The sequence below is a fragment of the Nesoenas mayeri genome (genome assembly GCF_963082525.1).
Source record: "Nesoenas mayeri genome assembly, chromosome: 5".
NCBI classification, from domain to species: domain Eukaryota; kingdom Metazoa; phylum Chordata; class Aves; order Columbiformes; family Columbidae; genus Nesoenas; species Nesoenas mayeri.
The window spans coordinates 41,707,175-41,728,561 of record NC_137548.1 but is presented as its reverse complement, the minus strand read 5'-3'; the positions used below and the strand labels follow the sequence as shown (position 1 = coordinate 41,728,561).

General features: G+C 43.1%; 1 protein-coding gene across 2 annotated transcripts; it reads left to right on the top strand.

Annotated features, from left to right (window-relative positions):
* The first annotated feature begins 5,564 nt into the window (after nucleotides 1-5,564).
* Nucleotides 5,565-21,091, top strand: VPS18 (VPS18 core subunit of CORVET and HOPS complexes). 2 transcript variants are annotated; one of them, XM_080345804.1, is made up of 6 exons: nucleotides 5,584-5,715; nucleotides 9,218-9,345; nucleotides 10,835-10,976; nucleotides 11,149-11,240; nucleotides 11,944-13,814; nucleotides 14,553-21,091. In XM_080345804.1, the coding sequence occupies exons 3-6, from the start codon at nucleotides 10,948-10,950 to the stop codon at nucleotides 15,279-15,281; spliced, it is 2,721 nt and encodes a 906-aa protein (XP_080201930.1). In that variant the 5' UTR covers nucleotides 5,584-5,715; nucleotides 9,218-9,345; nucleotides 10,835-10,947; the 3' UTR covers nucleotides 15,282-21,091. The 2 variants fall into 2 exon arrangements, with proteins under 2 accessions (XP_080201929.1, XP_080201930.1); XM_080345803.1 differs by lacking the exon at nucleotides 9,218-9,345 and having other exon boundaries at nucleotides 5,565-5,715.
* The last annotated feature ends 296 nt before the right edge of the window (nucleotides 21,092-21,387 follow it).

The following is a 21,387-nucleotide window of genomic DNA, read 5'->3' as shown; positions in this document are numbered from 1 at the left end:
GATCAGCTCAAACTATTCCATATAACTTCCCCTCTGAAGTGCAGTGTTACAACAGGGGGGAAATTCTGATGCTAGAACTTTTTGCAGCTAATGGTCCCGACTTTTACTGGCTCCTGAACAATACTGCACCTCTGATAACATCGTATTCTGCCTCCCTGGCTGATCTCATTTCTAGCTTGATAACTGTGTGGCCACAGACCAGTCTGCCCGAAAGTCATTGAGTGCAAGCCACTACCACAGTCTCTGGCAAAGCCTACCAAACTACCCCCATTGCCTCAGGAAAGGCATTGCATGTTGTGGGAGTTGGGAGACCTCAGTTTTACAAATAGCAGAGCTCCCTCTTACTAAGGGAGAGAGAAAAATTGATTGGGCATTATTAACCCAGCAGTGAGCAAACCTGGCCTTCAGCTTTACCTGCGTTTGTACAAGTGGGCTGTGTATGTCAATCCACTCCTTCTGCAAACGATGCCCTTGGATCACATTTCTGAATCCTTTCACAGTGCTAGGTGTGAGGAAACACAAAACAATGAGAAACAACAATGAGAAACTGTGGGATGATGAGAACAGGCGACAATGCCATCACGCACTGGGGCAGGGGGTGGGGATCTAGATGGGGAGAGGGACTAAACTGGGGTGCAGGTGCCAGAGCAAACCCAATCCCCTGGTACCAAGAGATACAGTGAAGAAGTGGAGACACAGCCACTGCCTGGCCGGTCTCCTTCATAATCACAAGCAATGAGACAACCAGTGCTGAGTCACCAGCATTTTGTCATGCACCTGATTGTGTGTCCTCCCTGGGAAAAATCAAGTGTAATTACCACTTAAAAGAACTTGACACACAAAAGGGTGAAGGCAAGAGCTTGAGCCTGGTTTTCCCTGGCAGTGTACCTGTCTAGTCACTGCAACCTGCAGGAAGTGATGTCAAATGCTGCTTCATATCATTTTCTATCAACCTTGCAGAGGCAGAAATAGATACAACGCACGAGTCAGCGGAAAATCAGGCTTTGGCTATTCATGGAAAAATTACTACAGCTGAAATCAAAGGAAGAAAGATCCTAGTATCTGCTTTCCCATATAGAGCTCTTGATTGATAGGAGCTCTGTAGTTTCTAAGTCCACAGAAACAAAAATATTTCATGATTCTATAGCAGCTAATGGGTATTTCTGGTGTGCCATGAAGATGTGTGACTTTGGAATGCCTTTTAAGAAAATTAAAAAAAGTAGAGAAACAATGTGATAATACAGCACCTACTATCCTGGCCTCTTCTTTATTTCTCTTTGGAAATAAAAGCAATGCCATGGGGGATGTACAGAGATGTTCTGGTTCATCTGCTCACTGCCACTCTAGTTAAATGAGGAGGCAAAGAGCTACAACAACATTATACTACATTTTCAGATTACAGAATAATAAATTAAAATGAAATTACAACAGCACTAGCGTCAAAAATATTTTCTTAAATGTTCCAATGAAAGATAAGCCTGTATCTTGTACTCAGCCCCTTTGACAAAGACAAATTCATCTCCTATCTGACTTGCGCAGGAACAAGCCCTACCTCTCAGATGTTCTATAAATAATTATGAAGTATGTTGCCATCTGCTGGAGAACATACATATTTTAATAAATCAACTGATAAATGTGAAAAAAAGTGGGCAAGGTTTAAGGCAGTCAAAGCCCTTTATATCTGAAATAGAAACAGCAAACTTCAGACTAAAGATTGATTGGGAGACAATGGTGTGAGCTTAATTTAATTATGTCACTCAATTAGACACCTTACTGAAAAGATCAGTTAACACTTAACTGGAAGGCGTGAGGGAATTAGCATGAGGAATGTGATAAGGTTCATGGTCCTCAAGTGAGACAGGGAAAGGCAGGCAGTTAACACCGAACAGTGAGGGGCTGGCTTGAAGAGGGATTGCTAGCAAAACCATAAAATGCTCTAAGACTACCATCTCCACCAAGCTACCAGTTTCAGTTCTCAAGCTTATCATTCATAGATCTTCCTTGAGGATCAGAACTGAGGGATTAGCCACAGGTGCTGGTGATGGGAAAAAGGTTTCCTCGCTGTAAAAACGTGTTTCTGTCTTTTCTCTCTGGTGCTTGTGTGCTCATTCTAGGACTGACAGGTTGTGCTTGTAGAGTTTCTGAACAGCAGCACACCCTGGAGTGCATGTGTAGCATCAACAGATACTGATAGTTCACTTGTGGGAAACTTCTTAAGGTGTCAAGAGGAGCTGTGGTAAGCAGTCTGCAATTGCTGTGCTGGCATAATACAGTTCCACGCAGCTTTTGGGGAGCTTGGGAGTTTGGTTAATGGTTAGGAGGAGATGGGTTTCTGAGCTTTGATCTCTTGCAGTGTGAAGTATAATTGCTGCATGGCTTCCCACGTAGTCTCCAGTTCAGGTTCTCATGGGTAACCATGGTACCCATAGGTACACAGCCACAACACTTTATTTAAGTGTAGTAAATTTGTACATAGAATTCAAGCAGTCACTCAAAGACAATATCCATGTCACTGGGGAAGTGTTGCTCTTGGGAGAAGGTCTCTTGATTGGGTGGGGGACATCAGTATCTGTAGCACTTTCCTCAAGGCAGGTACAGAGGTGTCAGAGAGCCTGGCTGTATATTATGTCTTTGTTGGCATCTTATGTTGGCTGTTGCATTTGGGGAAATACACGTATTTGCCTATGGCTTTTATGAATGCAGTGTATTTTTTTATGTTGATCACAGTGAAGGAATATTCTACATACGGAGAGGTGTAGTGATGATCAGTACCACATCTGTAATGTCAATCTGTGAGGAAGTCCAGGTTTTAATTCAAATTATAATAGTGTCACTAGGTTATCTCAGGGGCAGTTCCAGTCATTTAAATCTGAGCTGCCTTTGTTCTGCCCTTACCTCTTCCCACAGTCACGTCCTCCTGCCCTCTCTTTTGCACCAGCACTTGCATTTCGATTGTGGATCACACAGTCAGCTGCTGTGGGGCAGGGAGCTGGCTCACCCTGCAGTCATACATGAACTAATACTGGCACAAAGTATGGGCAGACAGGGCAGCCCGGAGTGACAGAGACAGTGTTTTGGAAGCCCAGATTTAGACAGGCTTAATCTGCTGGGAATCCAGGTCTTGGACACAGTATGTGTTTGTCAATGCCATTATCTCCATACCGTTCCTCAAGGCAGCTGAAGAGATTAGCATGTCAAAACAGCATGTAGACGTTGATAGCTGTGTCCACAGCTTGGAGAAAACGCTTAAGCCAAAATTGCTGCAAGTGTGATCACAGTCATATGAAAACAAAACCAGAATTTAGGTTTTCAACATAAACACATCACTGAAATAACTCACTTAATTCTCTCCCACAGGTCCCACTTATAGACTTACACCACTGCTACACACAAAATGTAACCACCTGATTCTCCATGCACTCCTGGTGAACAAAAGAGCTCATAAATCATTTGTCTGCAACCCCACTCTCCCCTGCTTTTCAGAATATGGAATCTGTGAACATAATACTGGTATATAATTATTGCACATGTTTGTAAACGAAATAATCACAGCAGATGATAGTGCAGATGGACAGAGCAGGCTTGTGGGCCTGGATTAGCTTTAGGCTGATGTTTCATTTCCAAATAAAGTGAGGATCTGGCTTCGAATTTAACCACACTAAAATCAAAGGTTTATAATGAGATATCAGTCCTAACTGTCAATAATATCTGCCAGAATGGGAAAGTCTGTTCCATTTCTGAACCTGACTAAGAAAAAAAACCCCAACATTACAAAGATATGTCCTGACCTAGGCTTTGAATGGAAACATCCCATAGAGCTGGACAGTCAGAAATTTGTGCACAAATTTCAATTTAGCCTGATTTCTAGACATATTTTGAAAGAGTTTATTTCCCCCTTACCAAATAACCCTTCAGTCTTCTACTGCTAAAATTTTGACACACACAAGTATAAGCAGCATTGCTGAAGGCAACAGGGGAGAACCTCATCCACAAATATTTAATGCACAAGCATTTTATTCTCGTGCACAACTATTTCTATTCTATTCTCATCTGAAATTAGGGGTCAAACTATGCTCAACCCCGTTACACAAACATGAGCTGAAGCTGCAACCAGTGCAGAGGAGGACTACTCGGATGCTCCAGGAAACTAATGGCCTCCTGTCTTTAAGAGGAAAAAGGAAAGAACATCTTGGTTTGGTAAATCCTGGATTTGGTACATCTGAATGAAGGCTCTGATTGATGCATTGGAGATTTGCAAATGCAATTAACACTCTAAAATCTCCTTTACACTAAGGAGCAGTGTTTGAAGAAGAACAAATGGATTCAGACTAGCCACAGCTTATGTTAGACTGGAAATCAGAGCTTGAAATCATGGGAGTAATCATCATTTGGAACGAGCCGGACCAGTCAGGGTTAAAAATACCCACGCTTCAAGCCAGAGCTTGATAAGAACAGAGAAAGGACTATATGATGTGGTATCTGCAAGAGTGGGATCTGATAGTCCAAGAAGTCCCTTCCTACCTCATTACCCTAAACCTAATGAATTTGTGTGTACCCTTTGAGAAGCTGAAAGAGAACAGTTGCTGTTTATGATGATCAGGATGACAGGAGAGCAAAGGAATGTGGTTTTGTTGTTTTGGCTCACAGCTGCCGCATACAGAGGGTAAACAGCAGAGGCTGGGGCTGGGTCCCGGCTCCAGCCAGCGCTGGCAGGGAGGGTGGGTCAGGAAGAGCCATCTGATGTTTTTAGCAAAGCCGGCAGAGGTGGCCCCATGGAGTGGCACCATAGAAGCCTCTGGGGACCCAGCTGGCATGGGACCTGTGTGTCTGTCCCAGCCCTGGGGAGAAGGCCTGGAGAAGGAACCCCAGCTTCTTGGGGGTGAGGTGTCCAGGGCCAGCACAGACAAGGAGCTGCCACTTTCTTGCTTGTGCAAAGGCAAGCACAGGCACTGCTGCTGGCCTTGCCTCGCTCGGGGTGGGAAGAACTCCTGCGCCTTGTCACGGATCCCTCTGTGCTGCAAGCTGTCCCGCACCCTGGGAGGCATTGCCCTGTTCCTTCCAAAAAGTGCTGTGAGGGTTCGATATGATATACAGTATATAACATACATACAGTGTGTACATCTGTATTCATTTTATATAGGATGAAACCCAAAAGGGTTGTGTAACGAATTAGTGTTTTTGTTAATGCCATTGCCATAAATTCAGCTAGTTTAATCTCGAGGATGAGGCTAGAACAACAGCCCTTAAGCACTATTTAGTACTTCGGAACCTCAGCTCTGAATTCCTATTTCGTGACACACAAGCCGGGTTCTAGTCTAGAAAGCTGGGATAAACTCGCAGAGCAAATCTAGCACAGTTCACGCACAGCCTTACGCTGCATCGCCATATGCTTTGCCACAATCATAATCTTAGCAATAAACCCAACATTTTACAACCCCACGCCCCACTTTTGAGGGTCACCCGTTCCCTCTAGGCGACTCTCCACCCCGGCAGAGGGGCGGGGCAGTGGCGCAGGCGCAGTGCGCGCCGGGCGGCCACGTGACGCGGGTCAGCTGAGCGTTGGCGGAAGTGGCCGGCGCGGGGCTGGGGTGCCCGTGGCCGTTGGCGGGTGCCCGTTGGCCGCCATGGCCTCCATCCTGGACGAGTACGAGGATTCCCTGTACCGCTCCGCCTCTGTGCAGCAGAGCCGCGCCAGCGTGGGCATCCCGCACTCCGGTAGGTGCGCGGCGGCGCCCACGCAGCCCTCTGCCCATGCTGGCCCCGGGGGCAGCGCGGCCCTGAGGTTACAGCCGGGCCCTGGGCACGTCGTGTCCCCCCCGTCCGCCCAGGGGAGGTCTAGGCCCGGTGTCCGGCCGTCTGAAGGCCTGCTCCCCCCAGTAGTCCCTCTGTGGGGCCTCCAGTTCGCAGGGAGCCCCGCTGCGGGTTTCCCTGCAGGGAAGAGGAGGCAAGGTGGCAGTTCCGTAGCTGGGGGCGGGCTGAGGAGTGGTGGATGTCAGGCTGAGGGGAATGCTTCCAGTAAAAAAGTGTATCACTGCGTATGGGGTGTAACATTCAGATGGGACTTGTTTTGCCACCATTTGCTGTGTGAAATGTTTTGACGCAAAGGACACTCAGTTCCTGGTGAAGCTCAGGGGTGGTGCAGGGCATCCTAGCAAAACTGACGTGCTGGTTATCTATGGGAGAGCTTCCTAAGGCCATACCTGCCTGTGCTGTGAAGTGGCATGTGGTGGAAACGTGTGTACGTGAACTGGCCTGCCTTTGTAGTCACAAGTTATAACCACACCTCAGCACTACTTGGTTCAGAGCTGTGGTAGTTGTCTGACATTGTCTCATCAGCTTGCTTCCTTTTTTTTTTCCCCCTTCGTCCTCTCTGAGGAACTCAGCTGTTATGGCCACAGTATTCTGGCTGTGGGCACAGTTGTACCTGCCTGGAATTAGTTTCCTAACCCAGGTGCAGTTTACCAAAGGCATCATTGTTTGGAATGTTTCCCCTAGACTGACTACATGAGGGCAAGGTTACTGCTGAAAAGGATTACCAAGAAAGCAATCTCTATCACTATTTAACTTTTCTGTTAGGATCTGTGAAGCTTTGATATACTGCAGTGTCCAGGGAGGTGTACAATCAATGTAAAGTAACAGTGTGATGATGAGCCAGTGCGAGAAAGTATACAAATGGCAAGCATATACTATGATAAGTTCAAGGTTTATTAGGTTCTATAATTGTGACACCTCACAATGATTTTTTTAGTATAACAGGGAAATACAAGTTATGAGAGGTTTCTGTTCTGCCTGCTCTTGTCATGGTAGCACCAGCTGCCATGGAGAGCTGGCATTTTTGAGTTTGGAAATGCATGGATGCATTCTTTGACGATTTTTATTCATATAGTGTTGCCCACTGTTAACCTTTGGGGAAACCAGGTTGTGAGGTTTACATATGTGGTAAGAACTGATGAGTTATGTCATAGTATGTATATTCTTGAGTATAAATACACAGAATTTCTCTAATTACTGAGGTAGGTATGTTCCCTGTGTTTGTTTTAGCATGTGTAGTTATTTTGTTGTGCAACGTTAGATAAAAAAATAATTGTCCTGATTAGATGTTGTGCAAAACAGTGTTGGGACAAGCTGTATTACTGAAAATAAAATTTCAAGGACTCAGCTTTTCTTCTTTGCTGCTGCAACACTGTCTTTAGTCATGACTGTCTTACAGTTGAGAAACCTGTCTATTTGCTGACAATTGATCTTGGAAAATGAAGTTTTGGAAACTACTTAAACGCAAAGGAACAGCCTAATCAGGATTTTAATTATTCTTAAATCAGGTTGCACTGATGGTTTTAGGCAAAACTGAGGCTGGTAGAAGTTGTGGGCAATCTGAAGTTTAAAAAAATTGATTTTGGAAAAAGATGCAAGTAATAGTTAACTTCCTGAAAGAAGTCCTGAAAGTTAAGTTGGACATTTTAGAAGATGTTCAAACTTATTCTCGTGTTTCAGTTAGCTGTTCCCTGTGCTTGTTAAACCGCAGGTGCTGTTTCTTAAAGTTTTAGGTAACCAAGCAGTGACTCTGTTGCCAACCTAAAGTACTGCTGCAGTGTAAACTTGAAATAATATGGTTCCAGCATGAAAAGACCTACTTTGACTCACTAGGCATGATTGCTGTTGGTGAGCTTAGATCTTTGAACAGATTAAAAGCATTAAGGAAAAATGCAGATTTATCCAGAAATCAGGCTGGGAAATGCTGCAGTAGAATCTTGCCTGAACCAGAAGTGGCACACGACACATTGGGGTCTGGATGAATGAGCAGATTCTTTCAAAGGAATGTATCTCGTAAAATAGACATCTCCTTTGTATAGAGAACTGTAAGCTAAAGAAGTACATCCTTCTGTTATGGACACTGGCTAAAATTCCCCTGTTAGTGATGATCCTACAGTTGTTCTAATTTTAATGGGTACAGTCCTAAAGAGCCCAGAATGCTGGAATCCAACCCACTGGCCTGAAATATGACTGAATAAAAAAAAAATCCCAAATTCACCCCAATTCAAAACCCTTCTCTCTGCATAGGTGCTGGTTGCTCCCTTTCCTTCTTGTGTTTGGGTTTCTTTGCTGTCTCAGTCAGCCTTGTTTTGAAAAAAATTCAGCATGGCATGAATGAATGTGACTTGGTGATCTGTTGGTATGTGGGTTTTTCCCATCAGAGTAATCCTTCTTTTTTATATATAAACACATGTACTTATATCCGTTGGTTAGCTGTGACATTGTGTGAGTCTGCAGCTTGGGAGTTTTGTGTGCATGTTTTGAACCACAGTTCATACCAGCAAATTTAAGCTGTGGCATTGCAGCTCCTTAATGTGAAATGAAGAACATATGTTTTGCCTAATTGTAAAAATCTGGAAGGAATGCCCATTTTCATAAGCGGGTAACGATTAAGATGTGGATCAATGCGTAAGAAGAAAGCATGTGCTGAGCAAAAGGCTGCCTACTCAGATTGTGGTTGCTTTGTCTATTCCTGTGTGAGCATCTTTCATCTAAAACAAGAATCCTTTAAAGATCCTGTAGCTGGTCTAGTGTTGAGGTAGAGGTAAGGAGAAGGCTTTGGTAGAATAGGCATTTGAAAGATTTGTAGTGTTAACAGACTGCTTTCCACTACTACATTGGCCTTTTCAAAAGCAATATGACTATTTCAGGATAATTTGGAGGAGGCTGTAGGTATTGAGTGTGCTTTGAAGTGGTGCTGTGAGTCACAGTCTAGAGAATGTCAGGCTTATGCTCTTTAGGATGGAAGCCGTTTGTTTCTCTGAGATACAATCCCAGGTTTCTTTTTTATTTATGTTTGTATCTTCTCAGTTAGCTACTTTGGTCTTAACTTGCTACAGCTCCTTTTGTTTTTAATCTTCCTGTTAAGGCTAACTGCTTGCTTTAGAAATCACTCAGAGGTTGAGCAAAGCAGATGGGTTAACCTAGCAATGTATCGATCTGTCTTGCGTTCCAGTGTGAGGTAGTTGGGTCAGACTGAGATGCTCTGCTGTTTTCTTTGTCACAGGGTTATGTTAGACTGTGTGTGTATCGGAAATTCAGTCACTGGGAAAACTTGTCTCATGGGACAGATATGGATGAAACTTTGTGATAAGATCTGTTTGTGGATGCACAGATGTTCCAGGATTTTGCTAATGAGCATCATCACTTGGTTTTGGTTTTATATGAATGCCTTTTTATTTTTCAGTTCACTGGCATATCTCAGCTCTTTTGTAGTTTTTTGCTTCCTCATGGGAAAACCATGAAGAGTGCTGTCCTCATGTAGAAATGGAATGGCATGATCTCTGCAAGTCCCATGTTGTTTTGGGTGCAGAGGTATACCCATCTTCAGTGAAAACTAAATCTGTCATGCTGCTTCTGTGTGCTGCCACGTGATGTTACAGGTTCACCTGTCTGGAGTTTCAGGTGGTTGGTCTCTTGCCTATGGCTGGGCTTTTGCCTTTGTCATAGCCAAAGGAACGAGTCTTAGAGTTTGAACTGCGTCTTGTGCTTTGCCCATTGGCACTGAAGATCATAAGAGGTTTTTAAAGCAATAGATTTCTAAGATCTACTTATCTATTTATTAACATATTTCTGCAGAAGCATGCCTCTTCCCTCAAATCAGACCTTACTTTGCCATTCCCTGCCTTTCCCATCTAGATCTCTTTCATAAGTAATCCCTCAACATACCTTCTTATGGATGCCACATTTCCCAGGCTGGTTGGGACTCAACTCTCTAGCTGAATACTTAGTTGCATGACCTGACTTGCTGTAGTTGCACACACTCCCATTTTCAGTTCATTGATTTGTCAGGTTTGCTTGGATGGGCTTAAAACTCAACATGTCTCCCATAAGGTGGGCATGTCTTGTCAAACTTCAACCTTTAACCTTAACTTAATTGGGAATTTCTTAAAATCCAGGCATGGTTTTTGAAAGTATCTGAGGATTAGGTTAGTCTGACTCCATTTTGGGATTTGCCATGAAACACTAAACCTATCTGAATGGGTTTTGGCTCAAGAAGCAATTTGTGCCAAAATTGGTGCATTGATTCAGGAATCACCAGGTCTTGGTTACTGTTTTGGTTCAAATAAGTAATTCACATGCCTTCCAGCAGCAACTGGAAAGTTGCAATTAGGATAGTGTTGTTGGTGGTAAAACAGGGTTATAGTAGAAGCATCTTTGTGACTTCCAGCTGTGTTCCATGCAGAAAGCAATCCAGGGGACTTCTCTCTATGATGAAGTCTGCTGTGTGGTTACAAATAAACTGACATGGCTTTAAAAATAGCTTCAGCTTGTGAATGGTGGATGTCAATTATGGTAGCTCATTCAATTCCACATGGAATAGGAGAGAAATATATTTCAATTAGTGCCACAGTGGTCTCCTGGGTAGCTTGTATGGGAGTGTCAAACCAGAGCCCTCTTTGTGCCTTACCAGCCATTCTTTCCTGTCTTGAACAAATAAACTATCAATGAAAGAAAACAAATTACTTTGATTCTACTCTCATTTTCAGTTTTTTATGCAGTTTATGTGACAGTTCTGTGGCTTCCCCTGGAATTGTGTGTGCTTTCAAATCTATGCTTGTGACAAATTTGCAGTTCTGTGACAAGACAGTAAAGCGTACTACTACTTTTCTTTTCTGTTACACATTTCCATGTGACTGCTGCTCTTGGTGTTCGTGCTCCATGGAGTGCATTCCGTTTTCAGTAAATCTCAGAGCAGGTGATGATCCTTATAGTCTTTTAGGTTAGATTTTGATGTAGTGTAGGGTGGTTGTTGTGGCTTTTTGTCTTGCTTTGTTTTTATGTGTTCCTGTTCTTTCTCCAGGATATGTGAATGCACGGCTGGAGAAGGAAACACCAATATTTAACAAGCAAAGGATTGATTTTACTCCTCCAGAGAAAATTAACAGCTTAGTGGTCTCCTCTAATCAGCTCTGTATGAGCCTTGGCAAAGACACCCTTCTCAGGTAATGCTGCCAGAGACCTGAAGTTATTGCTTGTTTTCCCCTGCTTTTTTTTTAATTAAGTTGCTAAAGAACTTACTGGATAAGAAGCCATGAACCCAGTATGGAAAAGAGTAAGCAATTACGCCTACGTGAACTTCTATTAGAAGCACGCTTTCATGGTTTCTCTTTGCAGGATTGATCTTGGGAAGCCAGATGAACCTAATCAGGTGGAGCTGGGACGCAAAGATGAAGCCAAAGTCTACAAGATGTTTTTGGACCACACAGGTGAGGCAATGGACATTTACAGATCGTGGTTGGCTGCAGATGCAATTGAATGTGCATAAGAAGCACTGGTGAAGGAGTTCTCTTTCTGCTCTGTCATTAAGGAGAACAGGTGGTTCTTCTGTGGGCAGGACTGCACTGCGCAGGGACCCTGCCTACTGATTTGCCCCCATGCTATTAGGAGAACACTGGCTTGTTGCCTTTGAACTCTGAAATGAACACATGCAATTAGACTGTTCTGAGCAAGGCTGCTAAAACCAATAAAAGGAAATGTTTGCCATCACCATGTGCTGTGTGTGTTTATATAAGAAAATTTCAAAAGGACTATAAAATATCTGCAGCCTTGACTGATTTAAAAAAAAAAAAAAAGTTTGGAAAGAGTTGCTTATATCTGTCACCAACTGCCAGGGATAGAAGAGGACTCTGGGAACTATTTGTCCTTAGAACACTTATTGAAACAGCAGAATACCTTCTCGCTGAAGCATCTAGGACTAGTAATTTAAGTTTGCAACATATAGACTGCCATTCTGATCCAGCATGGAAATCCCCCACGTTCCTATGAATGCCTGGGAACATCTTGGATTAAGTATGTTGATACTAGAGCTTATCAAATGTGAGGATTAGAAGCCTCAGGAATTTGGCTTGCTTAGGTGTTGTCTTAATTTGTTCTCTCCTTCTCCTTCCCAAACCCTTCTCCTGTTGGCAGGCTCTCATCTCTTGATTGCTCTGAACACCAGTGAATGCCTTTACCTGAACAGAAGTGTTCAGAAAGTGCGAGCACTCTCCCGCTGGAAAGGCCACTTGATTGAAAGTGTGGGCTGGAACAAATTTCTTGGATCAGAGACCAATACTGGGCCTATCCTGGTGGGGACAGCCCAGGGGCAGATCTATGAGGCCGAAATCTCTGTCAGCGAGGGAAGCCTCTTCAGCACTAATCCTGACCAGTACTTCCGCCAGGTCTACACTCTGGAAGAGGAATCAGGACCTGCCCCAGTCTGCTGCTTGGAGATTGAACGAGGGATAGAAGGGAAATTTTTTATTATAGCTACCACTCGAAAGAGACTCTTCCAGTTTGTTGGCAAAGTGCCTGAAGGGACAGAGCAGCAAGGTTTCAGCTCTATATTTGCTCTGCATGCTGACCATTTGCCCAGCTTCCGGGAGTTTCCAGCCAGTTTTGGTTTCAGTGAGATAGCCTTTTACACCCCAAAACTGCGCTCCAACCCACGCTCCTTTGCTTGGATGATGGGAAATGGTGTTTTATATGGTACATTGGATTATAGCCGTCCTGATTCAATTTTGAGTGATGAACGGGTCTGGGTTTATCCTCCTGATATTGACATAAATGTGAACAAGCCAATATCGATTGTGCTTACCCAGTTCCACTTCCTGTTGCTACTGCCTGATCGGGTCAAAGCTGTATGCACTCTGAATGGGCAGGTTGTCTTTCAAGATTTGTTCCTGGAGAAGTTTGGCTTACTGACACGCATGATCAAAGATCCCACAGTCCAGCAGATATGGATCCACACTGAGAAGGTAGTGTTCCGTTACCACGTCCAGCGGGAATCTAGAGATGTGTGGAAGATGTATATGAATATGAACAAATTTGATTTAGCCAAAGAGTATTGTAAAGATCGTCCAGAGTGCCTAGATATTGTTCTAGCAAAAGAGGCAGAACACTGCTTCCAAAACAAGAGGTATCTAGACAGTGCCAAATGTTATGCACTGACCCAGAACTACTTTGAGGAAATTGCTCTTAAGTTCATTGAAGCGAAGCAAGAGGAGGCCCTGATGGAGTTTCTGATTAAGAAGCTAAGTAACCTAAAGCCTTCTGAGAAGACGCAGACAACTCTGCTGACAACGTGGTTAACGGAGCTCTACCTGAACTGGCTAGGTATATTGGAGGGAGATCCCTCACAGCGAAATCTCTATTTGGATACACGGGAGAAGTTTCGCACTTTCCTGAGCAGCCCTAAAAACAAAGACTGTCTATTTAATAACCGGGCATCTATTTACGAGCTTTTGGCAAGCCATGGGGACACAGAGCACATGGTCTACTTTGCAGTCATCATGCACGACTATGAGCGTGTAGTAGCTCACCACTGCCAGCATGATGAGTATGATGAAGCTTTAAATGTGCTGTCCAGGCACAGAGATGAGAAGCTGTTCTACAAGTTTTCTCCAGTTCTCATCCAGCATATTCCAAAGAAGGTAGTTGATGCTTGGATTTCTATGGGCTCTAGACTGGATGCCAGGAACCTCATTCCAGCCCTTGTTAACTATAGCCAGAGTGCCAGCACCCAGCAGATCAATGAAGCCATTAGATACATGGAGTTTTGTGTCTATCAGTTGGAGGAAACCCAGCAAGCCATTCACAATTACCTGTTGTCTCTTTATGCTTTGTGTCGGCCGGACTCACTGCTGTCATACCTGGAGCAAGCAGGAACCAACCCAAACAGGATCCACTATGACCTGAAGTATGCATTGCGCCTGTGTGCAGAGCATGGGCACCACCACGCATGTGTCCATATTTACAAAGTGATGGAATTATATGAGGAGGCTGTGGATCTCGCCTTACAGGTATGTGTCTGTGTGTGCGTACTATGATATATAGGAATGTAGCTTGTTCACTTTATCTTGAACAACCAAACATTGAGAGGAACTGGACAGACTCATCAGTATAGGAGCTGTGCAAATAAGTCTAGGAAGAAAGACCTGTCTCTGTTAAACATACTTCTGTGCTTTCACAATTTTTTTTATGTAGACAGTTGACTGTGACAAGCCATAATTGAGGGTAGAGGTATGGAAAGTACAAGGGGGAGTAGTGTCTGTCTTAAGCTCACTCTCTAGCATAAAATACCTTTAACATATCTGCATTTATGCAAGCCTTGTGTAGCTGTTGTTCTGGATTCTAATTACTTCTATTTGTATCTGTGGTAATTATCACAGAAGAATGCCTTTGTCAGCTAAGTCTGACCATCAGGGAAATGTTGGAATTTTTAGTTTTGGCATTGCTATGTCTTTGCTGAAACGTGTGGCCAGCAAAGATACTGTAACATGGATTTGCCCTGATTGTGGTGCTGGGCTTTGTTGTTCTCTTCTGCCTAGCAAGTGAATCTTCAGGGAGGAATACTGGTGGAGAGGGGAGGCGTTTGACAAGTAAACAAGGAGCAGGTCAGTAGTGCAGCTCTAGGCAATAAGGTAGCAAGAGAAGTTTTCTGTTAATGCCTCCTATAATGGACAGCAGGCTTTCAAGTGGAATGGTAGATAAACAAAGAGGGAGGTTTAACTCAGTACCCTTGTCTGTCCGACTTCTAGGTGGATGTTGATCTTGCCAAGTCCTGTGCAGATCTCCCTGAAGATGATGAGGAACTCCGTAAGAAACTCTGGTTGAAGATCGCTCGCCATGTTGTTCAGGAAGAGAAGGATGTCAAGAAGGCAATGGCCTGCCTCTCCAGCTGTGCCCTGCTGAAGATTGAAGATGTCCTGCCATTCTTCCCAGACTTTGTCACTATTGACCATTTCAAGGAGGCAATCTGTAACTCCCTGGAGGACTACAACAAGCACATTGAAGAACTGAAAAGGGAGATGGAGGAAGCCACACAGAGTGCCAAGAGAATCCGAGAGGACATCCAGGAAATGAGAAATAAGTATGGCTCTGTGGAGCCTCAAGAAAAATGTGCTGCTTGTGACTTTCCACTTCTAAACCGCCCTTTTTACCTTTTCCTGTGTGGTCACATGTTCCACTATGACTGTCTCCTCCAAGCAGTTTTCCCAAACCTTCCTGCCTATAAGCAGGCAAAACTTGAAGATCTTCAGAAGAAGCTGGCAACTACCAGTCAGCCTTCCAAGAGCCACCATCGTCCCAAGGATGCAGATAACATTAGCTTGGGGAAGGGGCAGCAGAGCCGGGAACAGATCAAAGCTGACATTGATGACATTGTGGCAGCAGAATGTGTGTACTGTGGTGAGCTGATGATCCGGTCCATTGACAAGCCTTTTATTGATCCCCAAAAGTATGAAGAGGAGATGCAAAGCTGGCTGTAGTTTTCCAAATCTGCAACTGTCGATGCACTGTAATGGTTTTGTTTGGAACTTGTGGAGCTTCTGTGGTGGGAATATCACCTCCAGAAGCAGGAACACGGTGGCTTCTGTGGAACTCTATGGAAAGTGTAGTTGGGTCTTGCTATTAGGATTACAGTGAACTAGACCTGAAAATGGGGAGATATAGCTGTGGCTGTCTAAGAACATAATAGTTAGAGGTAACCTACTGGAATATCTTTTAGCAGATGTTTGCTCCGTGCAGTTCTGAGGTTCTCAGTGTAAAGCTAATGGAGTGCCTTGTTGACCAGAAGGAAATGGGAACAGCTTGTGATTGTCTTCCGTGTTGTGTGGTACTTGTTTTGGTGAACACAAGCTTAAAGGGAAAGGTAGTGAAGAACACTAAGCAGTGTAGTCGTCTTCACTTTCAAAACTAGAATTGCCTTCTCTTTCCTTTTTGCTCAGAGTCTATAACCACATACGTAGGCAGAACATGAAAGAACAGATGCGCTTGTATATATATTTTGTAAACATCATGCTATACAAATACATGTTTCTGCACAATGTAATATAAGAATGTGTGTAATTCTCAAGCAAAAGTGTCTCATAATACACTTCAGTCATTTGCCTGCAGTTCAAGGTATATAATTCTCGCTCCCACAAGCTTTATGGATGAGCACATACATTTGAATTGTCTCTAGGTACTCTTCACTTTGTTTCTGGCAATACTCCTTAGCCTGCTCACTCTTGATTTTGTCTTCACTCCGAACTAAAATTGATATATGCAGCAGTAATGTTTCAACTGAAACACTGCAAGCAGGAACACAGCCTGTTTGTATTGTCCTGCTGTGGTCCTCCAAGCTGCACTGAACTAGGCTAGAGATCTAGTCGTAGGTTCCCTCAAGGGTAGATTGCAGAAAAGTTCTGCTGGTGTGAAATTTGCTTTGCCATTTGAAGCCAGTACATTGTGACCAGGCAGTCTTTTTACTTCCTGACAGTATTTGATATGTTCTGGACATGGCTGAGGTCAGTGCTGCTGTCTGTTGCTCTGACTTGGAAAATTCTTCCCAGAAGGTGGTGATTCCTACATTGTGGGTGATGGAACAAACACTTTTCTTTAGTGATTTAGCAAGGATTCCTTGTTTTATTTTTTAAGAAACTAAAATTTTAATGAAGTCCTGCCACTTAGGGCCGAATCACAAAGGTAGTAATTGGCAGAAGAATGGAATGATCTAAATGAGAAATGATGATTCTTGTAATTAAGGCCATGGAAAACACTGTCTCTTGAAAAACCTCTACAGTTCTCTCATGTGAATGTATGTGCTTGTCTTGAGTACCCCTCTCAACCTGCTAGTCCTCCTGTTCATAGGGTTGTGAAAATGGGTTTTCACATCATTGAAAGGGAATTATAAATTGTTTTCCTCTAGGAGCTGACCTAAGAATTTTGGTAACCATTCAGAGCTCCAGAAGAACATCCATGCTTTTGTTGGGAGCTTAGCCTCGAATGAATTTTATCTATGTAAAATGTCATGAGTAATAAAAAACAGACCTGACAGTAGGAAGACCTGAGGTTTTGAAATCCTCCTTTCATTGTTGGAGCCATGGGATAGGCAGTCTCATTACCACCTGGTAGTGTTTGTTACTGGCTTATGAGAAACCACTGCTTTTGTGGTTCAGAAACCGCACAGGCTGTAGTTTTCTTTGGCTCTGGATAGCCTTTTGCTTTGAATAAGTCAATGGGTCTGCAGAAGAGTTTGTGATGAAAACTAAATGTGATGTCTTTTGAAGTTCAGCATCAGACCTGTTATAACTGGCCACTCCTGACTCATCGTCTTTCCAAGTAAGCAGTGTGGTGTTTAAGGTTGTATATGTCATTCTAAAGCAACAGTAGCCCCTCCCCATGCCCAGTTTCTGGTCAAAGGCAAGTGGCTGTTTTTCTACCCTTTAGCAAAAACATGAGTAATAGCTCATTCTTATGCAGGGAGTAATTTCAAGTTACTTGTTTTGTTTGAGACATTCTTAATACTTGTTCCATCTCTTTACTTTTGAGTTTTTACAGGTTGCTTTCCTGGTCTATTAGAATTATTATAGTACTCTCTTCCTATTAGCACTACCAGACAGTTGCATCAGTAAATGTTTCTGTTGTTCTCTGAAGATTAGCAGTATTATTTGCTTATAGACCACTCCAGGGAGATCTGCTTGTCCATAATATTGGAAGAAGTGTGTGTCTGTAGGAACGGAGGCTTAGCAAAACCCCTCAGGTCTTTACCTGAGATGGGGTGGCAGGGGAAGGCACCTCAAGAACTGATTCCAGTCTTAGGTATTAATATGTCACAGTTAACAAAACTAGAACTGGGTGGGTTTTTTTAATGACTAGTAAGCAACGTTGTCTGATGGATGTAGGCTTGTGCACTAAGCTATGTGTACCACAAATCTCATGCTTTCTCACCATTGTTAACTGAAAAATCTTTTAGGTCATTCACTGTCAAGGCTGTGGAGAGAATTAATGCCTGCAAAGACTCCAGCAGTCCTTAAATGACTAGTGCTAGTAGTACAGGAAGCTACATAAAGATACCTTGTGAACTTTCCTTACCTTGTCACATGCTTCGAAAGTTTCAGTAACTACTCACCTGTGCTTCTTGGCAATTTTGCAGTATCACTCAGTGAAAAAGCTAGGAGTTTTTTGGGGGGAGATGCATGGAAGTGGCCTGCTTACTGTTCTCCCATAAATCTAATCTGCAAGATCTCTTCCTCTTTGTTTTCAGAATACCGTGTTTATCTTTTCTCCTTGTAATTTCTGCACAGTTACATTTTAGAAATCAGTCCTTTGTATGTTTTTTTTCTAGCTGTGAATCAGCTGTGTAGCAGCTGTTACAAATGTTGTGGCCTTGGGCCTTGTCCTTGCCTGTGTGAATAACCTGTGCGATTTAGCTTAATGCAGCTAGTGAACAGCATAACCAAAAGGTTGGGTGGGAGCCACAGTCCTACTTAACCAGAACAAATACCTATACCTAGATTTATGCTGAAGAAATGCAGTTGTGCAGGCAAGACCTAAAGCAAACTTATCCCTACTACCTCAGCTCTCCTGGGCTTCAAGCAAGGGATTGGGGAAATACTGCGAGTTGGGGGAGACAACTGTGAGTGTGTGTTATGGAAGACTTTGTAGAGAATTTTGGTATATGTAGTTGGAAGCAGCTAACTGAAATGCTGAGAGCTGTGTGTTGTGTCTACTTTCTGAAAATACATGACTGAGCTGGAAATATAGTAAGGCAAATTCTTAACAAGCCACTAGATGTCATTGCTGTCTGTGTAAATACTGAGGTTTGCTGCAGAGAAGCAAAAGGTATTCTGGAGCAGGAGAAAGAATGGTACAAAACAGTGAGGTTCCCAGTGCCTTTGAGGGGGGAGGATGGAAACAGACCTCTAAGGTAGTTATTGGAAGCAAAGATGCTAAAAAAATTGGCTCTAACTAAGATGCAATTTCAGTTAACAAGTCAGTGTTTTTCAGATTTTGTTTATCAGGAGCTGGATTTATTCTGTTAACAAATGAGTATCAGTCGTCTTTTGTTTAATTGCACTCCGGTTTAAGTTCCTACAGACCTAGCTGATTTAGTAACTGTAGAGAAAGCATCCCTGGGCTTGGAGTTGAAATGTCTGGTGGCCTTGGGTCTGGCCGTTTTTGCTGCTTCCTCTTCACCCTGTCCCAGCAGCAGAGATGGTAGAAGTGAATGTGAGCCAGTTCCTTAGTTGCCTGAGTTCACATCTAGTGTATTTTGGTAAAAGCACCAGTAAAGCTGGGTTTGTAATTTGATATTTGACACCAACTTGTGTGAACAGAAAAGTTAGTGTGTTTGCTTTTGCCTCTGAGCTGTGGGGTCATAATCCCAATAAAGGGGCAAGTGGGAGTAGGAACATCTTGTACTTCAACAAAATTATATGTTGTAGTTTGACTCAGACTGTAGTCATGTGCTAGCATGTAGTTCCCATTTACTACTTCTCTGTCACTGTTAGTGTAGACTGTCTATGTTTACAAGTGCAAATACTTAGCTTCTGGAGGGATTTGATGGGAAGTATGTTCCTTTAATCACTGCATCCAACAATTCTGTACTGAGCTGTGGGAAGAAACACTGAAAACAGGCCTCCTCCATGCAACAAGTGTGCTAAGCTGGAATTTGGGATTTGAAATAGACAAGGCCTGTAGAATTTTTTAATTATTGTTTTTATTCAAACAGATGAAATTTTTTTCCAGAGCAGATAAGAGTACCATGTGATTCACTGTGGTTTGTGTAGCATTTATGAGAGTATCTTACAGCATCCTTAAAGCAGAGAGTGGTTTGCTAGGATCTCCTACCCTTTTGTACATGGGGAAGGGATACCCTAGAAAGGAGAGTAAATGATGGTTTCTATTAAATAATTTGGCCAAACTTTATGTATCTGAGTTCAGAGGAGCCTCCCCATTGGAACTCCAATATTGATGGATCTGTACTTTTCACACTGAGGTGCTGAAGAAGAAAAAGCTGGAATAGGAATTTTTGTAGAATTGAAGAGCTTAGGGCTTAAAAGTGGAACATTACAGGAGGGCCTTAAATTTGTAGTGCGGTGTGTATGGGTTCAGTTCCTAAACTATCTGCTGTCTCTTATCATGCCAGTTCAGACTTTACACCTTATGAGCCCTCTAGGATTTGAGCTTCATGCCCTTACTGTGACTTGGGAGACGGATGATATTTCCCTCTCAACTCAGTGTTTGGGTTTTTTCACTCCCAGATCTCATGGAAAGGCATCAGGCTACTTATTTGGGGGTATGAGATTCAAAGCAACCTGGTCTGCAGCTGCTTTCAGGTGGAAGGAGGGGAAAAAGATTAAATAAGCTTGTTAGATCTACCTGTTGAAAGTGGTTGGGATGGTGAGAAGAAGGGGCTCAGGTGTTTCCTCTCTAATGGCCAGAAGTACTGGAGGCAGCTTGAGTAAGGCTGGTTGCTTAGGAACAAGGAAGCTACAGGCGCACTCTAAGGTTGCAAATACAACTAGAACTGATATACAAACTTTTTGTCAGCTCTGCAGAAGATGTTCTCCAACTTGCAAAAAGTCAGTATTGGGTTCAGACTTGCTGGAGTGTTTCATGACCCCATCATGGTGGTTGTAGATTTGTTTTAATTCTTGAGCTGCAGAGCTTGGTTGGTGTGGAAATAAGCACAGCTGATGTGTCTATACAACAGCAGGGTGTCTCGCTGCACAGAGATTTCCATCATATGGTTCCAAACACCACATAAATACCTTTGTTTTATAAACATATAGGGTGTACCCAATGTGTGTTAGGTGGTAATTTTGGCATTTCCCTACTTTGCAGAGGTTCATATATTCCTGCTATGTTGCTGTGTTAGCTGTAGGCTGAGTTGTCTTCAGAAGAGGATTTGACCCAGCCTTTTGCTTGTTTAACACATAACTTGTTTGCTTTATCTGTAACTGAGAATACTACTGATAGAGGTTTGCAATGAAAGTGTCCAGAAGATGAACTGTAGCCTAGCCCCCATTTTGTGCTCCATGTTGAATGGTTCATTGTAGTGGTGGCTTATATGAAAGGATTGAACAACTGGATTGGTATCCAAAAGCAGGTATTCTCCACTTTTTACAATTGTAATCCAAGTGCTAGTCACTTGGCGTGGGACATGATCTTCAGAACATGGCCTGAACTCGGAGGCTGCTGGACTTCCCTTAAGCAGACATCTGTGTTTTCCAATTAGTCGGTTATTCAACAGTCTTATTTCATCTGCTTTTGTGTACATACTGGACAGAATTTTTTTAATAAATAAATTATTACTGTGGAACAGAGTTTGTAAGAAAGTTGTTCCTATCTATAGATTTTCTTTTATTTTCCCACATTTATTAAAAACAAGGTGCCCAGTGTGGTTTTCTCTGAGAGTAGATCTGGCGTGTTTTGGTCTCTAATGTTCCCCTTTTCACACACAAGGATGTGCATATTGGACCAATGCCTTTGGATGAATTAGGAATGTCGCAGACCAAGAAGACCACAACGGCTGCTGTAGTAGTTTTTTAAGACTTTACAGACACTGCATGACAATTATTAGCAGCTGCCCTGGCTAGTCTTGATGGC